Raw genomic sequence first — 26,627 nt, 5'->3', positions numbered from 1 at the left:
TAATTAAAATTATAATTAAAAAAAAAATCAGTATCTATCCAATTCTTTTCCTGCTTTAACTTTTGCAGCCCTGTTGAACCTCATAAATACAGAATTATGAAAATACTCCCAAAGATAAAAGGATATTCTGTTTCCTTTAATTTTCATCTTATACTTTCTGCAAATAATTTACACATTAGACAATGGAATGCTGGACCCTGGACATGTATGCAGAAGGAAAAGTGGTTCAGTATTGCATATCAAAGAACGTAAGCAAGTGAAATGAGGAGAGATTGTATCTTTAATATCTGGTCCATTCGAACACCCAAACAAAATCCTTTCGCAATACTGGGGAACAGCTCAAAGGTTCACCAACCACCTCTTCAGGCACAAACCCTCATGATTAACACACCAGAATCCTCTACAATATAAAGACATGTTTATATATGTCTTGTAGTTCTACACAAAATATTTAGAAATAGGTATTTCAGATAACTTGAGAAATAAAGAACAAAGTGTTGCAAATAATTTTTGTCCAATACTGGTTTTTATACATCTACTCAAGACTGTTGTCAGTAAAATGTCCTCACTTAAGCATTTCTCTTTACAAAGACTAATACAATATTTAAATGCAGACTTACCAAATAACTGATAAGATCTGTATTTTATGGAAGAAGCCAGTAATATTTTCCTCCTAATAATCAGCAAATGTTTCTGAATTTAGAGCTAGTTCTTTATTATACCTTCAGTCACAAAGAGGAAGGAAGAACCACATTCCTTCTTCGTTCATATTCCAGATTATGAGTGGAACTATCATCTACAGCCCCACGGTAAGATTTTTTTTGTCATCTTCTTATTTTCCCTTTCCTGTCCATACTAAGCCCAGGTCTTTGTGCAGCTCTCCCCGGAGAGGTCCAGATATTCTCCTCCAGACAAAAACTTAAAAACCTGTTATCAAAATACTTTCCCTCTGATGTCATGATTTTGCATTTATAGGCACTCAATTCTATACACTGCTGAGATATAGTATCTGTTCACTAATCAGAAGAAAGAATTAATAGGGGTTTCAAAGCTACAAAGGCAGCATTTTCACTCCGATGGGAGCATACAGTTCATACTTTGGGGGAGGGGAAGAGAAGAAAGAGTGTTGGCTCTTTCATGAACATAAAAGGGCAGAATTACACATTAGTGTAGCTTCCCCATGTATAGACATTTTTTTCTGAAATGCAGGATAAACTTAAAATCACCCATTAGCTTCTTTAACTAAAGCTCAAATCATCCATGTAATTACTTTTACAGAGGATTATGAGCAATTTTTTTTTCATGTGAATTGTTAAAATTTCACAATTAAGAAATAAATCACAATGGGAAAATAGGTTCCTATTCAAAAAACAACCAACCAAAGTGGCATCATTAATACCCTTTTAACAAGGCAGAACTGAAATACTGGGAATGCTGTTGCCAGGTCGGAATGGAAGTGAATTGGGTAAACGGTGCAAATGGGCTCTTACAGCACCTGCCCAGCCCTTGGCCTGGCACAAATCTGTACCTGCTCCTTCAGTAACCCTCCTTCATCAGGGCACAGAAATTACCAATTCACTAAAGTTTTCACAAAGGCAAAAAAAAAGCTTACACTTTTTTAAAAATACATTTGAAAGAGAAGTAGAGAATCTGAGCATTCTTGATTCATATGTGCTTTAATACCAAGATTTTTGACCTTCAGAAGTCCCTTCTCCCAGAAAAAAAAAAAAAAAAAAAAAAAAAAAAGGGGAAAAAACCAAAAACACTCCTCAGAAACGACCACAGAGAGACGCTGCAGACATCCATCTAAAATAATGGCAGTCAAAGGTCAGGATGATATAGGGAACACCAAGCTCCTCATTTATGAACCTTCCTGAAAGAGACCTCTTAGTAAGCAGAAGCAGGAAAATCAGGGACTATCCAGTCAGAGCAACGTAGAAACTGCCTAAATATATGTAATTTACAGGATTTTCCTAATAATGACTCCAAGTATCTTCAACTTTGACAAATTAATTTTAAGACCTCGCTGAAAAATAACATGGAAACTGCCATCAGCTTGTTGGGTCAGCTCAGCAAGATTCAGCAATTTTCCTACGAAGATTCGCTTATGAACTATACCCAGCAGATTACAAAATAACACAAAAAAAGCAAGCACTGCAGATTGGATCCCGACAGAAAAGTCGTAGGAGTCTTCCAAAAGTGCTGGAAAACGCATACTGCAGGAACAATTGGTATTCCTGCCTAGCAAAGCTGGGTTACACTGGAAGGCTTCAACATGTTCATCTGTCACCGTGACAGAAAAGCAAAGGATGCCAGACCAACACACATTTCTCTTCCAACACCCTGCATATCTAACAATGAGCTTCCGAACACAATTAAAAATAGGACTAGAGCGTTCAAATATATGAGTAAGGATGCTCTCAGCATTTCTGCTTCCAACTTTTTGTTATAAAAAAAGAGTACCCTTCGAGACCTTTCAGCATTCCTTAACAGTGGTTTTTTGTGTTCTATAATCACAAGTGACGAGAGAAATAGCTCCATATTTGCTTCAGATCTCTCCAAGGGGGAAAAAAAATACACATTACAGTGATTCTGTTACAAAACTACAGCACATGTGTAAGGCCCCGAGAAGCACCGATGCTGATAAAATTAAAAATGGCTGTGCCCGAAGATCCCACAGCAAAACAGGCACAGCTCTGCTGACGATTAAAATATATATTAAAAATTCCTGCATTACCTTACAAAGGGCGAGGTATGCAAAACAAAAAGATTATATATATTTCCAAAACTGAAGTAAGTTATTAGACAAGAGATGCAGATCTAAGCAAAGCATTCTTACTGAGCGCAGGTCGAGCTCATTTACACAATAAAGCAGATTTTATTCCCCGAGACACTTAACGTATCGGGATTTCAAAACTTTTATCAGGCTTCGCCGCTGAAATGGATGCACGGCACTTCGTAAGGAGGCAGAGATGTGCCCAAACAGCAGCGGACCCCACCCCCTTGGCTGCCAAAATGGCCAGTTCGCTAGAGGCAGTGGCTACTCACCAGCCGCAGTGCCGAGCAGCAGGGTGGCACTGGAGAGCAGGAGCACCAGCACAAGGTGCTGCAGTGAGGCAGGCATACCTGGGCAACACACGGGTCCAGCCGCCAGGAGAAAGAAATAAGGGGTTAAAAAAAAAAACACAACCCAAACCCCGAAGAGAGGAAATGCCTCCTGCTTTCGCACAGCCTTCCTTTAACGCTCTCGGTTTACAATCCCGTCTGGAAGGGCAAATGGCAGATGAGAGGAGCCGTCTTCTCTCTTACTCCATTAGAGCCGCCCGCCTTCATGCCCGGGGAGCGGGCAGCGCTCAGCGGACACGGGGGAAGCGCCTGGCTCTGCCGCCCAGCCCCGAGGCATCTCCCGACCCCGCGGGAACCGGCTATTTCCCACGCAGCTTCACGACATCGAAGAAAGCGCCCGGTTGGGAAGGGAACATATCCAGCGGCGCCCACAGCGGTGTCAGTCAGCGCGGGCCCCGCGGGCCGGCCGGGGCACGGAGAGCGAGCTAGGGGCTGGCGGCGGCGCGTCCCATCCCGGCACAGGGCTCTGTCCTCCGGCCGCCCCTCCTCGCTGCCTCACGCTCCGGGGCAGGCGGCGGCGAGGCCCCCCGCTCTCACGGGGAGAGCTGCGGCCGCATCCCGGCCCATCTGCCTCCCGCGCCGGGCGGGCTCCTCCGCGCTGCCCCGGCCCCCGCCGCAGCACCGGCGCCTCCCGCGGCCACCCCGACGAAGGTGGGGCCCGGGGCGGCCAGGCCCCTCCTCGGCGGCTCCAGCTGCGGGCGCACCCGGCCGCTCTCCGCGGGCGAAGGCCTTTCCCCTCCTCCGCCTCCCGCCCCGAGTTTGCACGGCGCTGGGCGGCCCGGCCCGGCCTCCTCACGCCGGTCTCCGCTCAGCCCCGCCGCGCTGCCAGCGCCCTCCTCCCTCCGCGCCGGGCTCGCCGGCGAGGGGCCGCTCCGCCTCCTTCCCCTGCCCGCCGCCGGCTGCGGGCGGGAGCCGAGCGAGGGCCGGAGCTCCGCCGCCCGCGCCCCCTCTCGCCCGCCCGCCCCAACAGCACGGGCGGCTCCAGACACAAAGGGGAGTCGCTGCCGCCGCCGGCCCCGCCCCGCGCCATGGAGCGGCCCCAGGTAGGCAGAGCGGGCCGCGGGCGGGCGGGGCCCCGCCGCCTGAGGGAGGGGCGCGGGCTTGGGGCACCGCCGCGGGTAACGGAGCTGAGGGCCAGGGGCGGCTCCGGGGGAAGGAGCCTCTGGACCCTCTCGGGGAGGCCGCGGGCGCTGCCCCCGTGCAGCGCGTCTGCGAGAGAGGCTGACAGCGGGGAGGCGTGAGCTCGGGATTCAGAAAAAAACGCCTGTAACAACAAGAAAAAAAAAAAAAATGTTCAGCAGTCTCTGAGATTGCGTCATGTTTGAACTCCGTGGCCTGCGTGTCAGACACCCCGGAGGTTCTGCCCCGTCCTCGGGTCCAAGCCCCGCTCCCTGTCCCTGTGCGCTCCCCCGAGCACGGGCCGCACCGCCCGCTGCTCCCCGCGGCCAGCCCGGGCAGGCCAGGAACACACACACCGGCCAGGCTGGAAAACACCTCTGTGTCATCGAATCCAACCTGTGACCCATCACCACCGTGTACCATGGCACTAAGTGCCGTGTCCGGTCTTCCCTTAAACGCCTCCAGGGGACAGTGGCTCCACTTCCCCCCCGGGCAGTCCATTCCAATAGCTAATCACCCTTTCGCCCAAGGGTTTCTTCCTCATGTCCACTCTGAAATCCTCTCAGCTCCTATGGCTTCAGACACCTGACTCTCCCCAAGCAAAATCATTATCTACCTCTTAAATTAAAGAGATTTTAGGGTTTCAAAACAAAGATAAAGTGAGCCCACTCGGCTGTTTGTATGCTTTAACCTTTGCTGTGTTGCACAGGTCCAAAGAGATAAATTGAGGGCAGCAGCTGATGGGAGAACTGTGACTGGAACATGGTGTCTGATGTTCTGGCCTAGCAAGGCTCTTTCAAACAAGTTTTACTGGCTGTAGCATAGAATAAAAGCTTCTTAAGTATACCCTGCACACCAAAGGCACCTTCATATCTGGGCATCACCAAAGGTATGATTATGGGAAATGCTTCCCTGTGCCAAATTCCTATACCAGTTTCAAGAGTGGAATACAAGTTCAGAAATCCAATTCCACACCTCAAAATATTAAATGCTACTACATAAAATGGTGTAGTTGCAAGTCAGAGTTACAATTTTAGTGGTAATAAAATTTTTCTGCATAATTCCATTCCTCTTCACAAGCTGTAACAGATGAAATAGATGTAATCTAACATTGTGATCATCAAAAGAATTATTAGATAAATTGTCCAAGGATTTTCATCATTGTGATACTTTGGCCAGGGTCATAGTTTGACATTCCTAGGGTCAAGGTGAATTTACCCAGTTTTAAAATGTTTTTAACGTTTCCTACAATATTTTTACTTCCAATCTATGCAGATCTAACATGGATATTGGTGAGACAATAAAATATAGAATCACAGATTGCAATTTGTATTTCCATTTTCCAGAATTGCAACCACATGTTAACCACAATATCCTTCCTGTTATTTGTGGAATGTGAGTGTCAAGAAATAACCTTTAGAAGAAACACCAACACCAACTCTCTCCCCCTAAGACAGCTAAAACAGTTTTACCTCCCAGAGAGGAAAAAAAAACCAACACTGAATATTTTTTCTACAGCACCAAAATCCAATGTTCTTTTCTGGTTCCACAGACACCAAACTATGCAACACACCCTGCCTAGCTGTACCCACCAATAAAAGAAGAGAGATCTACCTTGGTCAGAGAAAACAAGAACATTGCCATGTGGGTTGCAGAGCACTTTCACTGTTTAAATGGTAAAAGAAAATTACTGTAATTGTTTATGATGTGTATGAAAACCTGCTCAGCCTGAAGTAAATGGCAGAGGTCTCATTTGTTCCAATGGTTCTAGTTATGGCTCATTAATTAATGCTAGGAGTTCTTCTTAATGAGAAATTGTACAAAAACACATATTCTACCTTAAAATACTTTTCTTTTTTTCTTTCCACAAAATGGATTGGATTTTTGTTCTGTATTTTCCTAAAATGAAGGAAAAAGACGTGCCAATTTCCTTTTTCACAAAATAGTTTCACAAAAACCCCAAACCTCATCGAAGAGACACCCCACTGAAGGGCATGGGGCTGTGCATCTGCTTTGCCTGAGTTTATATCAGGCCCTTGGACTAATCTCACACACTTGCCATCACAGCAGTGTGCAGGAGTTTCCTCTCCTCCTCTAAGCTATTTGGAGTCCTGTAGATGTTCCCTGAAGGGCCAGGTCCTTCCTGGCTGTGGAGGCTGCACCCGCCCCGGTCACGCAGCGATGCCAGGGCAGAGCAGGAGCTGCTGCCTCTGTGTCCCTGCAGCTGGCAGGGCTGAAGAGGGGCTGAGCCCCCTTCACCACACAGATGTAGAAAGCAATCCCTGCTGTATAAGCACAGAAGCTGCTTCCTTTTCCCACGGTGGTGGGAGGAAACCAAAGATCCAAACTGTCACAGTCAGACTCGCTCATTGTTATGTGCTTGGACAAGAACATATTTATAATTCTTCCTGTGATATTGTTTTATCTGTAAGCTAAATATTCAGCTACACCAAGACCTACAGAAAAGCAGTCAGGGTAATGAAAACTTGCAGGCAGTAAATCTGGGGTACAGGTTCAGGTAAAGATGGGAGGAGACAAGAGAAAACACGTCAAATTTACCAAGATTTAAAAGACAATATTCTGACTGAAGCACTGAAGTATTTCCACCAGGAAGAACTCTGACAAATAAAACAACACTATTGAACTTACTGGAGATAAGACTCTTAAAAAATATGAGGAGGAAAGACCTTAGGAAGTAGATGGTCCTTTTCAGCTGTGTTCACTGTTCTCACAGGCCTAGGCAGAGGCAAGGCTGCCCCAGCAGCAGGGTCATGGGGCAAGGACCAGGAGGACAGTGGCAGAGGAGCCAGGGGCTGGTGGCTGGAAGCTCCCCAAGATGCGGGTCAGCTACAGCAGGGGACATGTATCTTGCCCTTGGGTGAGGGAGCTCTGAACGAACAGCACAGGCACAAACAGCACGTGGGGGTTGCCCTTTGCTTCAGTGAGACACAGAGAGGAGAAATGCAGCTGATAGGAGGCTCAGGAGTGTCCTGCTCTGGCTCAGACTGATGCAGACACAAACATGTTGATATCACTAGCAAATTCAACACTGCACGTAAGAGAAAGTAAACATGTCCTTGTTAGCAGCATCTCCTTTAAACAACACACATCTTTATTTTTAATTAACTGGAATAAGGGAAACTATTTTCATGCTATCAAGAGAGTATTCCAAACAGTGGAAAATAATATGAACAAAGAATTAAGAAAACTGAAATGAATTATGAAAAAATAGCTTGAGTTTCATTTCTTTTCAGAAAATCCTATGTTCAGGCACTTAAAAAAATTTCTCAGGGTAAGTTCACTGTTATCCAAGAGTTTTTCAGCGCTGATGCAATATAACTGTTATCATCGTTAGGACTCAGGGGACTGTTCTTTTTGACAGGGCCTTTCATGAAGTCAACAAATCAGTTTAAAACAAGCCATAAATTATATTTGGCTGCCCGTCAGCTTGGCTGGGGTGTTCTCCCAGTGCTGCCGTAAGTGTTGGGGAAAGAATATAACAACATGTCCAGATATTTCACTTTTAGGGAATATTTTGTTCCTAAATTAAAAAGAAAGCATCCCCCTAGCATTGACTCTGAAGCGTAAACATATGTTAGAACAGCCATCAAGATTTTTACATACTTCCCTACAAATAAATACACCCGTTCTGGATCCTAAGTGATAGCTTAATAAATAATGGACTCGGTACAGATCTCCCCAGAAAATGCCTGCCACTCATTGCTAAATTAGGGAACTGTCAGCAAGATCATCTCCCCAGTCTTGCTCCTGTAATTGTATGTAGAGAGAGAGGTGGTTCCTGATAGATGGGATCCAAGCCTCCTGTAACTCTCTAGATATTATTAACATCCTGAATTGCAGCCAGAACTCACTGAAAAGACAATAGTGTCTACTTACAGTCTGCTGAGTTAGCAGCTACAGCTTCAGCCAGTGCAGCCAAACAAGTAATCACACGCAGACGTCATTACCTTTGGAAGTGTTCAGTTACTTGCTTTATATAGATTTTCCCATCAGTGTCCAATCCTGGGTGCTGCAGAGTGGCATTAACACCCCCCCAGAAATCCCCTTGGAGTCAGGGTAGGGAAGGTGGCTGTGGGAAGAGCAGTTACAGGGAGGCAGGCATATATGCATAAGGAAAAACTATGAAATCTCTGAAGACTTCAGAAGAATCTGAACACAAAAGTACCTTCCTCAGTCAGGGACATTTCCTTGGGAACAGGGAAAGGCACCCTCTCCTTCAGAGCCTTTTTAAAAACTTCCAGCAGCACTTATATCTTGTCTGAATTATTGTTGGGTTTTGCTCCTTTTCTGGGGCTTGGTATTACCTTGGGAAAATGGCTTCTACAAAGCAGGGACAGAGGGACACCAAGCCATGACCAAAATCCCAGAGAAGTCCTTTGTGGAGTAAAATTCATTTCTTTCTGTTCTTTCTGACAGGCAGGAAAAGCCGTATCTACAATGGTCAGCCTGTCCTGCCAAGATGTGAGAATGGCAAAACCTCTCGTGGCATCCCATACCAGACCAGGCTGTCATGCTCCCAATTCTATCAAAAGCCTTAAGGAAATGGTGAATCAAATTCCCTGCCTCAGAGGGAATTAATTTCCCCTTTAGTCCAGTTAAATAATCTGTGCCAGACATTACTTTTGACGTTTTAGACTCATAAAAATCTGTCTGAGGGCTGTTATGACTTCATTTTTCTTTGTCTCTGAGGCACAGAAAAGAGCACCTACTGTTGAGCTTTTGAAAAAAAAACCCCAAAATATTTATGAGTATGAACTAGTAAATGTTTTCAGACCTGAGTTTTTTTTAACTCTACCAGGCTGTTGTGTAATCTACTACAAGGTGAACCACACTGAGCAATGAAGTCATGACAGTCTGATATCAGCATCCTAAATCAGAAGAGAAGTTTTGGCAGCTTTGTTTACCTTTTAATGGCAGACTTTTAAGAAATGTAATGCAAAAATTAATTGCACCGTTTTTGTGGCAGTCCCCAGAAAGATTTATTTTGATGTTTCCTTTTTTTTTTTAATGCTGGTCTCACATTCCCTGACTTTGGTGTAGCAAGTGGTTTCCTAAGGGGAGCCCATAACTGCATGATCAAAGGTGTGAGGGTCAAGCCTGGAAACATAAGCAGGTGGGTTGGGACAGGTTGGCCTTGGGTATGCAAGGAGAAGGAGGAGGAAGATGCACACTGTGGGATAAACAAAGGGAGTGTTTTGTCTCTAAAAGGATTAGCAGTGAAGTAGTTCATCACCATTTTTACATTTCATAATACATTATGTGATAATGAACTACCAACAGTGTTCGTAGCAGTTGCTGCCTTGTTTTAGAGATAACACTGCTTAGTCTGTGGAAATCTTATGTCCACTTTGGGGGTGGAGGTGAGAGAAACTTTCAAGTTAGCTTTGAGAAGCACCTCCCACTTTGAATTAAGTCTGAAATCATATGTTAAAGGCCTTTCACAGCTTGTCTGAATCTCTTGGCTTGTTCATCACAACATAAAATGGGAAATTTGCTGCAGGGTTGTTATCAGTTCACAACATCACTTATTCATTAAATCCAACAATGGACGTAGTCAGAAATAGAAACGTAATGAGCTGTGTCAGAATCATCTTCTGGTTTGTAGCAGATGGGTATGTCATCACCACAGACCTGCAAGGTTTCATTCCTCAGCCTTCTCAGACTCATGACAGGCAGCTGGGAATGAGGCTCATGGAATCTCCAATACTCTCTCCTGCTACTGTTACCTTCCTTTTGCCTTCTAGTTCTGGGTTGTTGGGGATTTTTTCTTTTTCTGTGGTTGGTTGGTGTTTTTTTAATCACTTACTACACAATATAGTTAGCAGTGCAAGCCAGGTTGATTTTCAAAACCCATCTTTTCCTTTTTGGTCTTTATTTTCTTGCAGACAATTAGGATTTGACCTAAAAATATTTCTCCAATCAGCTCAATACGTCTATCAGGAAGCTAATAAAAATGCCCTCTGAGAACAAAATTAAAGCCTCTGATAGAGCCCTGATGGACCTGCACTCAGTTTTCCATGGTGGAGGTCCAGAGGAAGCAGCCTCTGTGCTCATTGCTGGCCATCCTTGAACTCCACATCAGCTTGACAAGAGTCAGGGATTCATCTAAAGGACAGAAGTAGTGTCTCCAACATGCATTTGTTCCTTATTATTTTAAATGACAGTGTGGAGGGAACAATTTTTGCTCAGACTTCTTACAACAGGTCCCCTTTGCAATGAAAAAGGAGGCATCAGCTACAAGCCCAACAGCAGAGCTCCTTCAGGTTTTATCTTCTCTTGCAAATGTGAAAACGAGTTAAAGCTGAGTTGAATTGAAGCCCCTTTTAACCCAGATTTTGTTGCCATTGCAAGGACAATGTCAGAGGGCTGACCACTCTCAGAGCCATAGCTTCCAGAGAAAGGTGTGACTGCCCAGCGTTCCTCTCCTGCAGGCAGCCAGCTCTGGCAACATCACCTGAAGGAAGATAAAAGTAAAATTATTACCTTTTACTAAACCAAACAGGAGATTTCTATCCCTTCTGTTTCTGCCTGTTACATGACATCTGTTGCCTGACAATTTCGAGACATTTTTATCTGAGAAGAATGTTCCTTCAGATCAAGAAATGAGTCAGTACCTCTGCACACCCTGCTTGCTTCTCACGGATTGATTTGGAAACATGAACCCAAATAACTGCTTCCCCAAAGCATCCATCAGGAACTCTCTCCTTGAAGTGATACAGGCCAGGACACCAACTCCAGCCAACAGCATCAGTCCTGCTTGCTGGGGCCTGCAGGAAACATTGAAGGCACAGTTGCTCCCTACACTATCTACAGTCATTTAAAAGTTTGGAAGCATTAAAAGCTGTAATTCACAAACAAGAGCCAGGCCTCCAAAGGCTATTTCCACAACATAACATGGGCTGTGCAAACCTTGGGTGTGTGGTTTAGGGGGTACAGGCAGCACTTGGACTCTGTGAAACCTCTGCCTCTGCTTACAATTTCAGATTAAAAGGCAAACACATAAATGAGGATGCGGGGATAAGTGGGAAGAGATTTCTAAAGGAAAAATTGCCCTTTATCTCCATTGTAAAGAGTTTGTAGTTTTCTACAGATGAAAGCTCTCCAAAAGTGGAGAGGACCATCTCACAGAGATGCTACATGAGGTGCTCAAACAAATTTCATAAGTTTGAAGGCACTTTTCCTTCTTTTCTTCCTCCCGACATTTGCCATAAAATAGTTGTGATGTTTTGCATATTTCTTTTTCTCCTCCCATTTCTTCATGCCCCTCCAAGTTGGGTAAAATCAATGTCTGAGCAGGGTTTCCCCTGTCTATAATTTTTGCTAGTTTCACTTTTGTATTTATTTACTTTCAACTTTGGAGAAGTTGCATTTAGCAAAAGGGAAGACTACCACCCCTATAGCTCTGGTCTCATAACTGCTGAAGCTCTCACATTCCCAGCAACAGAAGGGTGGAAGGGGTGTGATATGAGGGCAAAGAGAAGCATGGACCCTGAACTAAATGTTGAACAGAAAGGAGGGAGTTGTAGGCAAGAAAGAGAGGATCTGAGGAGTGAAAGGAGGAGAAAAAAGTTACAGGAGAGGGTTTATGTTTGAATATGGATACAAATGAAAATGCATTTTGATTTAACAAAAAGGAAGGTGCTAAACTCAGATCTCTGATACGAGCCACACTGACAGGGACACTGTCCTGGAAGTTTCACAATGCAGGAGTAGGTCCCTGGGACAGGCTGGCAGATAGTCCTTGGCTCAGAAGGAACCAGCAAGTCTCAAGTTTCTCTTGGCTTAACCAGAAGTTGTAAAACATATTCTTCCTGCCCTCCACTTGTATTCAGAGCTCCCCTGCATACTCTGTTGATGAAATCTCTCACCCCAATTCAGGAGATAGCAGAGTTTGCTAAACATGCTCTGCCTTGCTTCCAGAAGAGCTTCTGACCTTGTCCTGTCTTCTCCTTAACGTTTGGCAAATACTTATCTGTACTCACTGTGACCTCCAGCCAGCTGGGTAAAAAGCTTTGGAGCCAAACATGTGCACAAATAATTCCAGGGGCAGCTGTTACTACTGGATTATCTCTTCCTGTGGTTTCTACAGATAGAAATAGTTAATACATGTTGCAGTTTACAGCCCCTTTCCCTTTAGCAGACCAAGGACCATCTTCCTTCAACTCAGGGCCATTGAACCCATCTCAACAATGAGGGCCTTCAATGTGGTACTCCCCCTGTGCTGCCAGATGTATCCTATCGGACGAAACAGAGCCCACAACAGCCAAAATCACAAATCATAGCCCTGCCATCTTTAGCCAAGAAGGTCACCATTTAATCACTCTTCTCAAGTTATGTGTAACAGAGGCCATTCTGTGTGTATGCAAACATAGCACCCCCTCTCTCCAACCCCTCCAGCCTCCCACAGCCCAGACATGAGGTGTTTTTTCACCCTGACGCATTGAGATCCACGCCTGATCAGAGTTCATTCAACCCAAAGAGCAGCAATGACTCGCTTCCAAAAAATGAGACTATTATGGCTAGAGACCATTATGAAAGCCTGCGTGAAGCAGAGACCAGATGTGTGTTCAGCTCACTCCAAATATTGCTTAGAGCAAAGCCCTGGATTGTTTTGGTTTTGCTTTTTAAACAAAACAGGATTGACAGAATCTCCCCTGTAACAAGAAAGATTTTCTGATGTTTTTCCGCACTGCTGTTACAGATGTGTGGCTGGGCTGGGAGATCACACCCACTGAGAGTGACCACAGCAGCTCAGAAGTGGATGAAGACATGGAAAGAGCCCTTATGTGACAGGATGGAAGTGATGGGGATGCCAGCTCATTTAAGTCCAGCTCCAAGAATCAGCTTGTGGTCATTGGGACCATGTTATTCTTTCAGTAGGATGTTCTGTATGAGCCCCTGGAAGTGAGAGCGATAACATGGCTCTGATCACTTTTTGCCTTTACAGCAAACCTTTCATCAGAGGAACCTCAAAGCAACTTGCCAGCAAGAGCGGGCACAACCTCACACTGTGCCTGTGAGATAAGCGAAGGATGGAATAGATTAACTGCTTAAAAGCACACAGCAGCTCTGTGGGATGAAGGAAAAATAAGAAAAAAACCTTATATATATACATACACATTTGAAACCATACAGGGTTTTATGGAGAGGCAGCCTGGAAGGCTGCCAGGATACTGAAATTGCCACCCCTACACAACCACGAATACCATGGAAACCAGTGGGGCACTGGCAGGCAGGAAAGGAAATAAGCTGAAAAATGGCTTTCCATGAAACGCAGCCAGGCTGGGACACTGCTCTCCTCCTGACTGAGGGAGGCCTACGTGCCTAACCACCAGTGTTGCTGCTGGTGGGAGCTGGGCTCCAGGAGAGAGTCAGTCCCAGTAATTTCCCAGCCTGGGGTAACGCTTTCCTGGCGGCGGCCAGTGGTTGACAGCAAAAAGAGGGATGGCTGAAAACTGCTACATCATGTCAGCTGTGGTATGGAGGTAATGGAAACCCTGATTGCCAAGTAAAGCTTCAACACATGCTGGGAGGTATAGGAAGATCAAAGCCAGTTCACATCTGAATGAGGGCAGGGAAGGAACATGTATGTGCAAGCTCCTGCCTGCCCCGTCTGGTGAGGTACAATTAAAAGGCACAAAACACTCATCAGTTTTCCCTCAAAATACTAAGAAAGCTCAAAAAATTATTCCTTTAACCTGAACGAAAGTAAGTAAAGGAGAGAGGCCTGGAAAACAAAGCCAAAAATAACACATGAAACTGAATATAACAGGAATAACAGAAATAAACAAACCCAGACAAGCAGTGGAGGAGGAATGAACACACTGTTAATCTGTCAAGTACATGATGCCCACATCAAACTACAGAGTAAGCCCAGAGAAATACCCAGCCTCCCAGCAGAGCAAGGGCACCTGATTGTTACCAAACAGAACACATCTCTTAAAAGCCATACTCCTGGTAAGCCAAGGGAGGAGGAATTCAAGCACAGAACAGCTGTACTCATTCAAAATACTGCTAAGAGCAACGATGGCATCTTATTAGTAAGCTGGATATGGCGCACCCAGCACCAGGCCTGAACAAAAATAGCCCAGTGGAGATGAGAGGCAAGTACAGACACCAGTACACAGCTCTCCCTCTGCCTCTCAGCAAATGAAGGATGCAGAGGTGATCTCCTACAGAGCCTAGATTGAATAGAGGCAGGGGGACATTTCTAAGAAAAGCAAAAGAGGACTGGAAAACCAGAGAGGCAGCAGAGCAGCATTTCAGCTACACTAAAATGCACTGAGCTACCGGACCTTCCAGTAACCACAAGGGAGGGCTGGGAAGGGGATGGGAGCATTGCCATGGCTGGCCCTGATAAGGCTCTATCTAGGAAAAGGCAGGGGCTGTGCTCACGGCCCAGCTGAGAAACGGGTCTGGAGGAGTGCGAGAACAACAGGATAACATCAGGCACTTCTCACACAGCTGAAGGACTGCCACTGGTCATCAGGAGACAAGTGCAGATGGGAGACTTTAAAGTGATGCCAGAAAAAACAAGCTACAGCCAGGGTCGAGGAACATGGGATCCAACTCCTAGTTGTCAGCAGTTGTGGTGTATACATTGCTGAAAACAGATGCAGTGCCAGGAAAATCCAACTCCCAGCATGAAAAGAATAACTTAGGAATGATAATGAGAGAAGCCAAAGCAACTGCGACTGTGAATTAGTGATTACATAAAAGTTTTTATCTTAAAGTTATGTTAGACCAAATTGTGAAGTAATTTTTTCAGCCAAGAATGCTCCCTCGAGACCCTGTGATTTGGCCACAAATTGCTACATCTTAAAAAAAAAAAAAAAAAAAAAAAAAAAAAAAAAAAAAAAAAACCACAACAAAACAAAGAGTTCCTTTTTATGCTGGCTGGAAATACATAGCAGGCAATAGCTTTGACTGGCATCAAACACTTCTCCAGCAGGTAGCTGAAATTCTCTGCTTTATGCCACCATCCGGCATCACTGTGAGGGACAGGCCAGTCTTCAGGATTTGCTCCCTTATGTGGCTGCTACCCAGGGAAGCGGGAACTGTGGCTGTTTGGTATGAAGACAAGTACAAGTTATTCAAGCTCCCTGAAACAAGTGAGGTACAATCCACATCACAATTCCTCCCACTTGGACCTATCAAAGCTACTCCTGAAAAACTGAACATACAGTAGCCTGGGTGCTGCCATAAGGAAACATAGCAATCATCACTGCCCACCATGTGCTGAACAGCAATAAAAATGTCTTTTCAAAATAGCTGATCTGGGTAAAAAACTCTCAGTGTCTCAGTGGCAGGCTCATAAGAGCAGCAAAAGGATTCTCTCTGTCCCATTCCCTGGGCAGTACTGAGCTCAGCAGCTGCTCTGGGCTTCCCACCTGGAGGTCTCTGTGTAATTTCAAATGGGGCATCTGCAACTCCCAGAGCCCAGTAAGTCTCAAAGAGATGCAGCCACAGTGAGACACCTCTTACCTCCCAGAACCTCTCCCCATTCCAGTTGGAGACTCATCACACACACAAAACTTCCCTGCTCATTCTTTGGACTTGGCTTACCAGGAGTAATATGCTGCCAACCTGCAATTGCTAAGGAGGTATCAAAAATAACATGAGAAAGTGAATATTTAGAGCAGGAGACACACCCTTCCCATGACAGATGACCTGCTGTAAAAGCCCTTACAAAAGCAAGGGAATGTTCTCAAATACCTGTCATAAAATCTGAAGCTTGAATGCTGTGCAGCCAGAAATCCTGGAAATAGTTCTTTCAAATCATGTAAACACTTTGGAGATTTTGAGAGAAAAAATAGCTGGAATTAGTTTTAGATAAAAGAACCTTTCTTGCCAGCTGGCAAAAGCCAAACAGATGGATCAGATAGATGGATAGACGGGGCTTAAAGCCACTTTTGTCTCAGCAGTGGGCTGGGCTTGTGTATGCAATGTCTGAAGGCAGCATATCTCATTATCTGACCCTTAAATGTTAGCTTTATGAAATGGTATCAGATGAAGCTGCAGCCTGCAAAAACGTCTCTCAGACTGGCAGGACTCTCTCCTTCCTCCCAGCAGCACCTTCAGCGGGCCTTGAGCTGGCTTGGGGCTCATGCTGACCCCTCAGGTTCTCCCCTGCTCAGAGCATCAGTCCAGGCTCTGTCAAAGCTCAAGAAGGTTCGTTATGGTGCAGGGAGTTTCACAAATACTTGGTCAAAACTCTTACATTCCCATAGTACAACAACAGCAGGATGACCCCAGAGGGTGAGAAATGAAGTATGCTGTGAAGGCTGAAGAGAAATCCCCCAAACTCTGTTTGATATGTTTAATGGAAGCTCACAGAAAGTAGGATGTGATCCACACAAAACAAGCCAGGGGAAGCATTCTGTATTTTTTGTAGCCTGTGCAGCTTGAGTAAAGGTGATGTTTAGTTTTAGCTGTGTTTTTAATGCATGAACCTAAAGAGGTCAAACTGAGCCATCTCAGAAGTGGAATTAGACCTTGTTTGATGGGGATGGGCCTGAGCCACAGGTTTGCACGAGCTCTTGCAGTTTGTGCAGAGCCAGACACCCACTCCTCACCCCTTATGTGCTTTTCTTATAGGGTGACTACAATGGGGGGTAGGGCTGTACCCTCATTGCCTCTGATGTTTGGCACAAATTGCAAGGACCACAGACCCCATAGGCTCCCTCCAGCATCCACCCCCTGGGACTTCAGTGGGTCACTGCCAGTGTGACATCCCAGTTCTGCTGGATCACCAGCCAAAGCAATCCTGGGTCTCTCTGCAGCATCTCAACTGGTGTGAAGAGATTACAGAAATCTGGAAAGACTAAAATAAGTACATGGACCAGGATACAGTTTAACTTTCTTTTAGAAATGTGGAGTTTGCTGTATTTGAACTATGTGTCCCTGAAGATTTCATGTCAAAATGAAGTTGTGTAATGAATATTAAATGTTTATCAAGAAATTCACACTTCAAAGTGGTCTGCAATGACAGATCAACAAAGAAAATCCCCTCTGTGCCATTTCTATTCTCATTTTTTTGTGACACATTAATTCATCCAGAAGGACTTTAATACTCACCTTTATAGGTATTTTTGCTTTTCACATCAGATATTAAACTTCGCCATCCTGTTCAAGAAGACTCTGAGTCACCAAAGACGTGGCAGGATTACGCCATCAAAGTTGCAACATCGAGGCCCTGGCATGAGTAATCCCCATGTAAATGGAAAAAGACCAAAGATGGGCAGTCTGTGCAGTGGGTAGGTGCAGAGCCAGACAGTCTCCTCCAGCCCACAAGTGCATGGGAAGCATGTCCCATCCACACAGGAACAGCCTTGAGTCTCTGCCACCCTCTTCCTTGGGTGGAAATAGGGTGTTATTGGGACAGTGGCACACGTGGCCCTTTGGGCACAGCAGGGTAGTCTCCCTGTGGTTGTTGCCTCGTGGTTGTCCCCCTCACATCAGGACAGTGACTTAAGATAAGGGAGTTGTTCCCAGGAAGAATGTTGGATTCTTTGTTTGCTTTCATAAGCATGTTCATAGGAAAAATCCACCTTTGCATAAAGCATAAAATCACTTTTAAACTGTGGTCTTTGAAAGACATGCAAAAGCGTCTTCCCTTTATAAATGGCACCTGAGAGAGCACACAGACTTTGTGGTCCATCTTAGAGAAGTAGCTGCCAGAAGAAGACATCACCAAGCTGGCTTCTCTTTCCTGTAGGCATCATCTTGTGATGATTCACAGAGCCCAGCTGAAGGGCATTGATGATGTGTCTGTATGATGCAATGCCAGAGCTATGTCACATCCAACACCAGAGCACTACTTTTCAGAGTAAGTACACTAATTTTTTTTTTTTTTTTTTTTTTTTTTTTTTGCTTGGCAAAACTAGTCTAGCCAAAAACTTGTATGAAGTTGGCCCAAACCCTTCCTCAGCAGAGAGCAGGGGTGACTGACAAGTTCCCACAAGGGTCACTGTGGGCTCCTGTCTCACTCCATCTGAATTCATTAATTAAGGGGAAGATGAGGGCTGGACTTGATGTTTCAAGGGATTTGCTCTCATAGGGCAGCATTTCCTGTGGTTTCTGCCATTGATCTGACAGCACAGGAACCAGAAACAAGAGATGTGAATTAAAAACAGAGAAGAAGAAAGAGCTGCATCTTTTGCAGGCATGAAGCTTTACTATGGGTAGGCAAAACAGTTCATTGCAGCAATTTCTGAAGGTCAGGGCATCATGAGGGGATGGCAATCAACAGCTGACAGCCAAAGGAAACCTAGATGTTTAAGTTGCATGTTAAGCAAATTTGATTGAGAAATCAGAGAAAGCACAGATTCTGTTACTCTACATCCAGATTTTCTTTAGGTTAAAAATGCACTTAAAGCTCTTTTTGCAGCTTTGACCTCAGCAAATGGCAGTTTTTCAACTGTCAGTGTCAGAGTTGTGAGCTCCAGTGATTTATTGAAGTCTCATGCTTAGCTGATACTCCTGACAGCTTGGAGACTCATGTGAATAAATCAGCATTTCAGCTATTATCAGCCTAAATTTCTATGCATTCTGCTAAAACAAAGGAAAATAAACTGATCCTATAAATGTGTATACCAGCAGACAGCCAAACCCCAGAAGCTGCTACCTGAAAAAAACAGTCTTTTTTTTTTCTTTTTTTTTTTTTTTTTTAGTTGATGATACAGCGTGGGACATAACAAGTCTTGTTTCTTAATGCCTGGAGTTACTTTTAGATGATACCCGAGATTGTACCTTCAGATTGCACAGGTCCATTTGGACTGTGCTGTTACATTGTCACAGGCTCTGGTGCCTGCAGTACCTGCACTTGTGACTCACCATGGGGCGTTGGAGGATCATCCACCACCACTGGCATCCACTCAGGCCTTGTGCAAAACCTTCACCAGGATCAGCAGGACATGTGCCTGCTCTCACTGACCATTGCTGGAACCCGTCAGGAGTCTCCAGTAAATGCCAGTCAGAAAGGGCTGGGGGCTGCAAAAAGTAAAAATAAATCCCAGCCTAGCATATGGGAAGGTATTTAGTATAAAGGAGCATTTACAAGTCCTGCTTCGTGCTTTAGGCACAGCATTTGATGAAAGTAGTCTTCTCAGCCTTTTTCATTGGCAAAATGATGCACATCAGTTGGACTTTGGAAACAAAAGGGGAACAGTCTGATAAAACAGAGGCCTGGTTCCTGAAGAAGTCTCTGACCCTCACCCCAGAACAAGTATCTTGAGCATTTGCCTGTAAGACTGAGGCTGTTTACCAGTGCCTTTCAAAGCAATCAGGAAGGTCACCACTGGCCACAATATGAGTTGGATCCAGATGAAATGCTGCACCCAGCAACCCAATTTTCTACTGATTTTTTTTTCAAGAGATAATAAGCTTTTACAAACCTTTGGAGAATGAAGACTTTCACTTGCAGTTCCACTGACTTCACCATCCTGCCCCAACAACATAAACAATGCAAATTACCTGAGACTTGCAGACTACCCTGGCCAGGACAGCACAGTCTTCCTGTTTCTACATAAGAGGAAGTGTTTCCTGGTTTGCAAGGTGTGGTCAGGCAAAAGGCTCCTTTCCTTAATTAATTTTGTTGCTATTCATATCTGCACTTCCTTTCATAGTTTCAGGTGCACTACTTATCAGGAATATCAGCTTCAAGGCATAAGCAGTGACAGTTCTCAATCTTCCTTCCCCTTCCTTCTCTCCCAAAATAAGTGTGAGGCCCTTTCCCACAGATGCTCCAGAGCAAATCTATTTTGTTAACCAAAATATTAATCCTGCAAACTCAGGGGAGGAAAAAAAAAAAAATAAAAGGCCTTTCAAATCAAGTGAATAGGCCAAGGGGGAAAAAATAGCCTCAGTCATTTCTCCTACCCATTTAATTAACAGCATTCCACTTCAGAAATGGCATGCACAGAGCAAACCTCTCCGAGTGCCTGCTCACAGCCAGCTCCTGCAGCTGCCCCTCTCCTGCCCTCCCTGCTGGGCCTGGCTCTGCCCAGGGGCCAGGGCTGGCAGTGCCCCAGGCAGGGCTCCCCACCCGGGCCTTGCTCCAGCCAAGTGTTTGAGCAGGCACATACTCTAGTGAAAGGAGCAGGACTCCTTGTGCTTCAAGATAAGATTGTCTGCCAGGGCTTTGTTGGAGGCAGCCTTGCAGATGCAGGAAGGAAAACAAGGAAAACAAGCTGTAAAGATGGCAAAAGGAGAAGAGAAAAAAACGCCCCAAGGGAGGCAGCACTGGCAGGAGACAAAGAGCTCCTCACCAGTGAAGGGCACAGTAAAACTGAGACAAACTTGCACAGCACAAGTCATGTCCTGCATTAAGAACCCCCCTCACCCCACTCACTTGCGTGTTGCGCACCTCCCAGGGCAGCCAGTGCTGGGGCAGGGTGCCAGGGACTTGGCAGGGACAGTCCACCCACACCCCATGGTGCCTGCAAACTGTCCTGAACACACAGCTGGGACACTGGCTGTGAGGCCACCTGCAGCAGGGGCTGCTTTGCTCACAGTGACAAAATCTACCTTGGAAACAAGTTGGGGGGCTACTGACCCAGTAAGTATTTCAGTGGCAGCAGGAGAAGCATTTGTTGGCACAGTATGGAGGAGGATGAGCAAATGCTGCTCCCACAGGAGACATGACAGGTGAAGGACAGCAAGAACAGCAGAGCCAGCCCAGCAGCCCCTGCTGCTTACAAACCAAGCACTCGGGCACTCACGTCAAGTTTGCTTTTTTGGGTTGCTTGGTTGATTTTCCAGATTTAGTCTCCTATTGCATCCATGGGTAAGGCTCTGCATTCAGTCTATCCCGTGGATGTACAAAGAGAATAAGGACCTTCACAGAGGGTCCATGGGGACCCACCACTTCCTTATAGATAAAGGTTTTACTGTTTGAACATCTTGCTTCAACCACGGCAAGGATTCAAGGGGAAGTCCTAGTTCCAGTTTAGCTCAAGCTAGTCCTGTGCAGCCCAGCCTTTTGCATCCACCTGTCCCACAGGTATTTTATTTGGAATAGTTTCCTAGTTTGCATATCTTCACTTATTTATGGCCTTTTCTCCATTGCTCCAATCCGCAACAGGGGGATGGAGTCTCCAGCTGGACAGTGAGGATGGTGTAAGGGCAGAGAGGCCAGGGGCAGCTGAGTTTTGCATGTTGAGGTGAGAAACAGCAGTGCACAATATGTGGTTTTGGTTCTCCGCAGTCTGGAGGCTAAAACCAGCACCTGCAGCCCCACAGGAGCCCTGCTGTGAGCACAGGGAGGAGCTGTGGGGTTGGGACCAGCTCAGTCCTGTTGGAATTCAACTGACTGGTGGTAAACTCAGTGAGCCAGACAAGACCTGAGACAAGATAATCCACACAGCTTCCTGCTGCATCTCCAAGTTAAACCAGCACCTTGTCCTCATAAGTGGCTGAGCCGTGGTTCCTGGCACACACTGGACCTCGAGCACAGGAGCAACACGACTGAGCCAGAGGGTCCACAGCTGTGCCAGAGCACCGTGGGCAGTTGCACAGCCCCAGGGAATGGCAAGGTACTTACAGTGAAAGCCACGGCTGCTGCTTTGTGCCCTGAGGCTCAAGGTCTTTTCTCTTTCCAGAACAAGGAAAAGAGACTTGTGCTAAGTACCTCAGTTTGTTTAATCTACTGTACAGAAACAAAAGCCTGAGAGGTTCAAAGCTCCAGTGTTTATTCAATCAGGCTTATTTCTGGGCTAAATAAACCATCAAAATCTAAGTCTCAGCTGAAAACATCTAAACATTCTAGCTGAAGCTAATGAATAGTTAGTGTTTGGCAAAGAAAAAGCATGAATCCATAATTATTGTGAGTCACCTGGAGAAACCAGAGCAGTAGCCAACAAAAAAAAAAACAAAAAAAACAAACCCCTCTGTATAAATCAGTGGGAATGAAGATGCCTAGAAACATGCACATCATCAACACCACATCCTCAACCTGGTGAGGCCAGAGGGGGAAGTTCTGTAGAGGATATTTCAGATCCTCATTGGTCACTGACCAAGGACCCCATGCCAGTCTCACCAGAAGCCCATCCCTGCATACAAGGGCAGTCTGACATCCACATTCCCTCCGTGACTCATAGGATTGGACAAGTCGGGCTTTTGCAGACAACAAAAAAGATAAAAATCATATTGCTTGGGGGAGTGCCAAGCTATTATTTCACCCAATTAGAGTCTTGAACTGCTGAAAGTTAAAAGGATTTCCTCTGGAAAGAGAACATTCCCCAGCCAGAAAGTCTCCAGAAAGGTACGGGCGCAATAACTCCTGGCATTTGGTGTTAGGAAACAAGCGTCTAGACAAAGCCGCCTTCTTTTCATTTGTTTTTGATGACATTTTTAAAAGATGCTACAGTACAGATCCGAGGACTTGAATTTCTGTTTTTACACTCTAGGTACCTGTGACAGCTTCACACGTCCAGAACGTGCTGGAAATTATTTCCACATCTTTGGCTGTTTTATTTAACCACTGCAGTCTAGAAGTACTATACCCCCTGGTGTTCTAATGGATGGATATCACTATTTGCATGGATGTGCTGTCAGGCAAGAACAAGAGCTGCCTGCACTGAAACTGCCTCCTGGGGAGACCATGAGGGGGTCTGGCCCCTTGTCAGTCCTGCTTGAGAAGCCTCAGTTGATCTGAGGAGCACAAGGGGCTCTTGCACAGGGGTCTCTCAGGAAAGTGCCTGACACTCTGGCACTAAAGTTCAAACACCCCCTTGTGCACTGCACATGGCACACCTGGGTTTGGGCACAGGAGGTCTCTGTTGGCATTCCTCACCCAGCTTGGCACCTCCTTTCCCACACCTCCTTGCTGTGAACCAAGCAAAGCCATGGAGAATTGTACTAAGGGGAAGGTTTTCACCTTGTCCTGCTATTCCCAGGTGGGCACAGGCAGGCTGCCCATGGGGAGGAAGCAGCTTCCCCTGCCACAGCACTGCCCATGATTGCTTCAGCATGTTGCAATACAGTGATTGAGCAACTGGCAATTATACTGCATTTATCTCTATCTGCAGTGTTATGGTGTTACATTCAGCTGTCTACAAAGGAGCCTGTCTCCCATCCACAGTAACTTCCATTTTGTATAGACTTGCTGATCCTGCAGCAGAGAGCAGCACTAAAGACTGAGCTCACGTTTTGGTGCTGCCCCCTCACCCAATCAGTGCCACACCAGTTTTTAAAAAGTCATTTTTAAGTGTGCTTCTACATTGCTAAGAAAGCAACCTTATTGCTACCCTGCAAAAGGAAATGTTTTGTGTTTTGGCACAGCAAGCTTTAGTTCCTTTTCAAGAAGAGGGCATTTAGTGCGGCTGCCCTGAGACTGGCTGTAGCTTTATCAAGAAAGATTTCATCATGGACTTAGACAACCTCACTCGCAGCCATTGTGCTGTCAAACAGGTTTCCTTCCTTTTCTTCCCAACACTTCTACATCACATCCTATTTAGAGCTCTTATGGTGCTTCATAAATAATGTGATAATGAGAGCCCTGTACACTTGTGGGATTTAGGAGGCATTATCTCAGTTTTTAAGAGGTGGAATATGAACATCAGAGATTAAAGGTGACAAGTCCAATGGGCTGCGATCCAAACAAGAGGTCTTCTAATTAATTCCCCTTACATTTGGAGCCCTTCCCTGGCTTACACAGTCAGCCCAGCTTTCCCACTTCATCCTAGCACTTCAGCCCTGCCCCATTCTTTCTGTCCAGGGTACCTCAAAATTTTTTCACAAGAACATCACTGTCTGCCACTCACTGTATTTTGCTTGAGATCTGTAGAGACAAAATTGCTGTTTCCATTGGATGGGATGAGAAATTAAACATCACAAAATCTGTTGTAGAATAATACTGCTGAAAACTTGGGAGTCATTGAACATAGGGATGCTCACCACTGTAACAGGAATTACCTTTTGCTTAAGAAACACAACAGAATGCAAAAGACATGAAAAGAAAATGAAAGCTCAGAGCTAGGGCTCACCCTTGGAAGACAAGCACTCACTGCAGAAGCTCCTGGATTTCCAGCAGGGGCTAATTAAGCATAAGGACGTGCAAGCATGGATGGAGCATTTGGCAGCACTCCATGTTAACCAGAAGAGGCAGCCTCCATCTCATGGCATCACCAGCTCTGGGCGGGCAAGGCTGCTGCTGGGGGCTGCACATCACACCCTGTGGCTGGAGAGGCACAGAGGCTGAACCTGACAACTCAGACAAGATTTTTATTCAAAATTTTAAGCTGCTCCAAAAGACAACAGGCTGCTGTGCTTCTCCCTGAGAAACAGGAAGCTACTGCTGAGCTGTCTATAGTTTATAATAAAATTATTATTTTTTCCAGCAAGAGTGAAGCCTTGCTGAAGGACCACACAGGCACCAGGATGCAGCACAGACAGCAGGAAGTTGCCTTGTGGGATTTTCCACATAAAGAAATAGCTTGAGAGGGATGGGTAAGCTGAAGGTTTTTACCTGAGAAACACCACTGGTTCTGTCCCTCCACAGCAGACAAGTTTTGTGACTGCTGAGCAGTTACCTCTGTGTCTTCACACCAGTCTCAGCAGGCACCTCTCACTGCAGGAACACAAAAAATCCCAGGATAGCTCTGGAGAACTCCACTCCAGAGCAGATAGTCTAGTGCCTGGAGCGGTACACAGTGCCTGCACATCTCATTCTGTTGACAGGGAAAAACAGGGTGCTCTCATTCATCAGCCATTTTCCACTGCTAGCTTTGGCTTAGAGTAACCCCTATTGGTAAAATACTCTAAAGATTGTAGGATTATTTTGGATCCTTCTGTTCCACAGGTCTTGCTGTTTTGCTTTAAATGCCATCATCTGGCTAACTCTTCTTTCTGCATTCAAAATACTCAAAGCCTCTATCCTTACTCTTTAGTTCTGGGATTTTGGTTTTACTTTATCAGTAGACAAAGTAAAGATCCATTTTTGGATGCATCACCTCCCTTACAAAAACTAGTGACCCATAGTTCAGGCTCTACATAAATGTCTCTGATGCACAATTACTCCTTACAGGAGAGGCTGTATAAGCCTCAAATCTACTGTAAAAAAGATAAAATGTTTAGGTCTCAATTAAAGGCCTGTCACACTTCTTAGGTAAGAATCACCACTTCTTCTCTGTGCAAAGAGGCTGTAGTATTTCCCAGCTATAACTGTAGGCTTTATTATTATTTAAAAGTGCAAGACTGTACACAAATGCCCAAACCATCGTTTGTGGAAAAACCATGCATGAGAAAACCAATCTTATCTGCTTGAACTGATAAGCAACTTTAAATGCAGTGACCTGGCTTACAGTGACTGCATTCTATCACCAGTGTTTATTTTCACTGATCATATTTAGCACTTGAGCTGAATACACTCACCAGTGTTTCAGCAGTAGCCCCTGTTGATATGCAGCTCATTGTTTTGAGGATGAGGAGTTTAACAGTTCAAACTAGAACCCAGAGTACTCATTTCTTTATCTTCTTAAAAGAGGTGATGGCAGATGAGTGTATGGTCTATCCAGCACTGAAGAGCTTCAAATTTGCTTCCTCTTCTCCACCCAATATTTCTGGGTCACAGACATTTTGAAAGAGAATAAAGTAGAAGCTCTAGTTAATTGGGTATTAAAATCAACATTCTCAGCACAGGAGCAGGAGAGGGAAAGACATGCTGCTTCATGACTGAGCTCCAATGGGCTGCCTTCTGAGATGGAAACTCCCCTGCACTGGACCTTGGCTTGCAATGATAAACCACTAAAATATGCTACATAAGGAAAGAGGTAAATCTTATTCCCTTGTTATCAAAGGAATAAGCAAAAGGAAGGAAAAAGTGGCCATGCAAAAATAACTTCTCTCCATTTCAATCCCACTGATGAGACCTACTAGCAACTGATGTTCATATAAAATTTCTGATTAGGGTAAATTATACAGGACAGTTTCTGAACAGCACATACATAATTTATCTGATATGTTTGAAGAGACTACATTAATAGTTCAGAGGAAATTGAACTTTATGTCTGGTAAGGACTCCAGTTTGAAAATGCATTTACAATAAAAAAACCTAAAGGCACTAATAGTCAACTTTTCTATTTCATTATGAATACTTTTTAATACCTTTGCTGCCCATTTAAACATTTCAGCTTAGATTCATCTCCCTTGTCTAGCAAAAAGCAGATGAACTGGAGTGGTCTCAGTACACCCAGGCAATCTCAATTAGAGCAGTTAAACTCCAACCTTCCTAAGGGGGAAAAACAAGGCAGTTCATATTCTTGATACTGGTAGAACAGTGCATTAGTAACTTGTTGCCAATCTCATCAGGGATCCACTTCCACTAACAGGCCATGGGCAGTTCAGTACCAAGGAGCTGCTCA

The 26,627-nt window shown here is 45.1% G+C and overlaps 1 protein-coding gene and 1 long non-coding RNA gene across 5 annotated transcripts in view; one reads left to right on the top strand and one right to left on the bottom strand.

Annotated features, from left to right (window-relative positions):
* Positions 1-3,608, bottom strand: part of BMPR2 (bone morphogenetic protein receptor type 2) — a 105,990-nt gene extending 102,382 nt beyond the window's left edge. For both annotated transcript variants that reach the window (XM_083865466.1, XM_083865467.1), the window contains exon 1: positions 3,049-3,608. In XM_083865466.1, coding sequence (XP_083721592.1) covers positions 3,049-3,124 — 76 coding nt within the window. In that variant the 5' untranslated portion in view covers positions 3,125-3,608. The remainder of the gene's footprint in view (positions 1-3,048) is intronic.
* A 284-nt stretch (positions 3,609-3,892) lies between these two features.
* Positions 3,893-17,346, top strand: LOC310911648. 3 transcript variants are annotated; one of them, XR_014590578.1, is made up of 5 exons: positions 3,893-4,169; positions 4,955-5,134; positions 5,798-5,921; positions 8,683-8,811; positions 10,152-12,130. It is a non-coding gene; the product is annotated as an uncharacterized lncRNA (long non-coding RNA). The 3 variants fall into 3 exon arrangements; XR_014590576.1 differs by lacking the exons at positions 4,955-5,134; positions 10,152-12,130 and adding an exon at positions 12,968-17,346; XR_014590577.1 differs by lacking the exon at positions 4,955-5,134.
* The last annotated feature ends 9,281 nt before the right edge of the window (positions 17,347-26,627 follow it).

Source organism: Zosterops lateralis (genome assembly GCF_965231275.1).
Source record: "Zosterops lateralis genome assembly, chromosome: 7".
Lineage (NCBI taxonomy): Eukaryota > Metazoa > Chordata > Aves > Passeriformes > Zosteropidae > Zosterops > Zosterops lateralis.
This window is presented reverse-complemented; position numbering and strand designations above follow the sequence as displayed.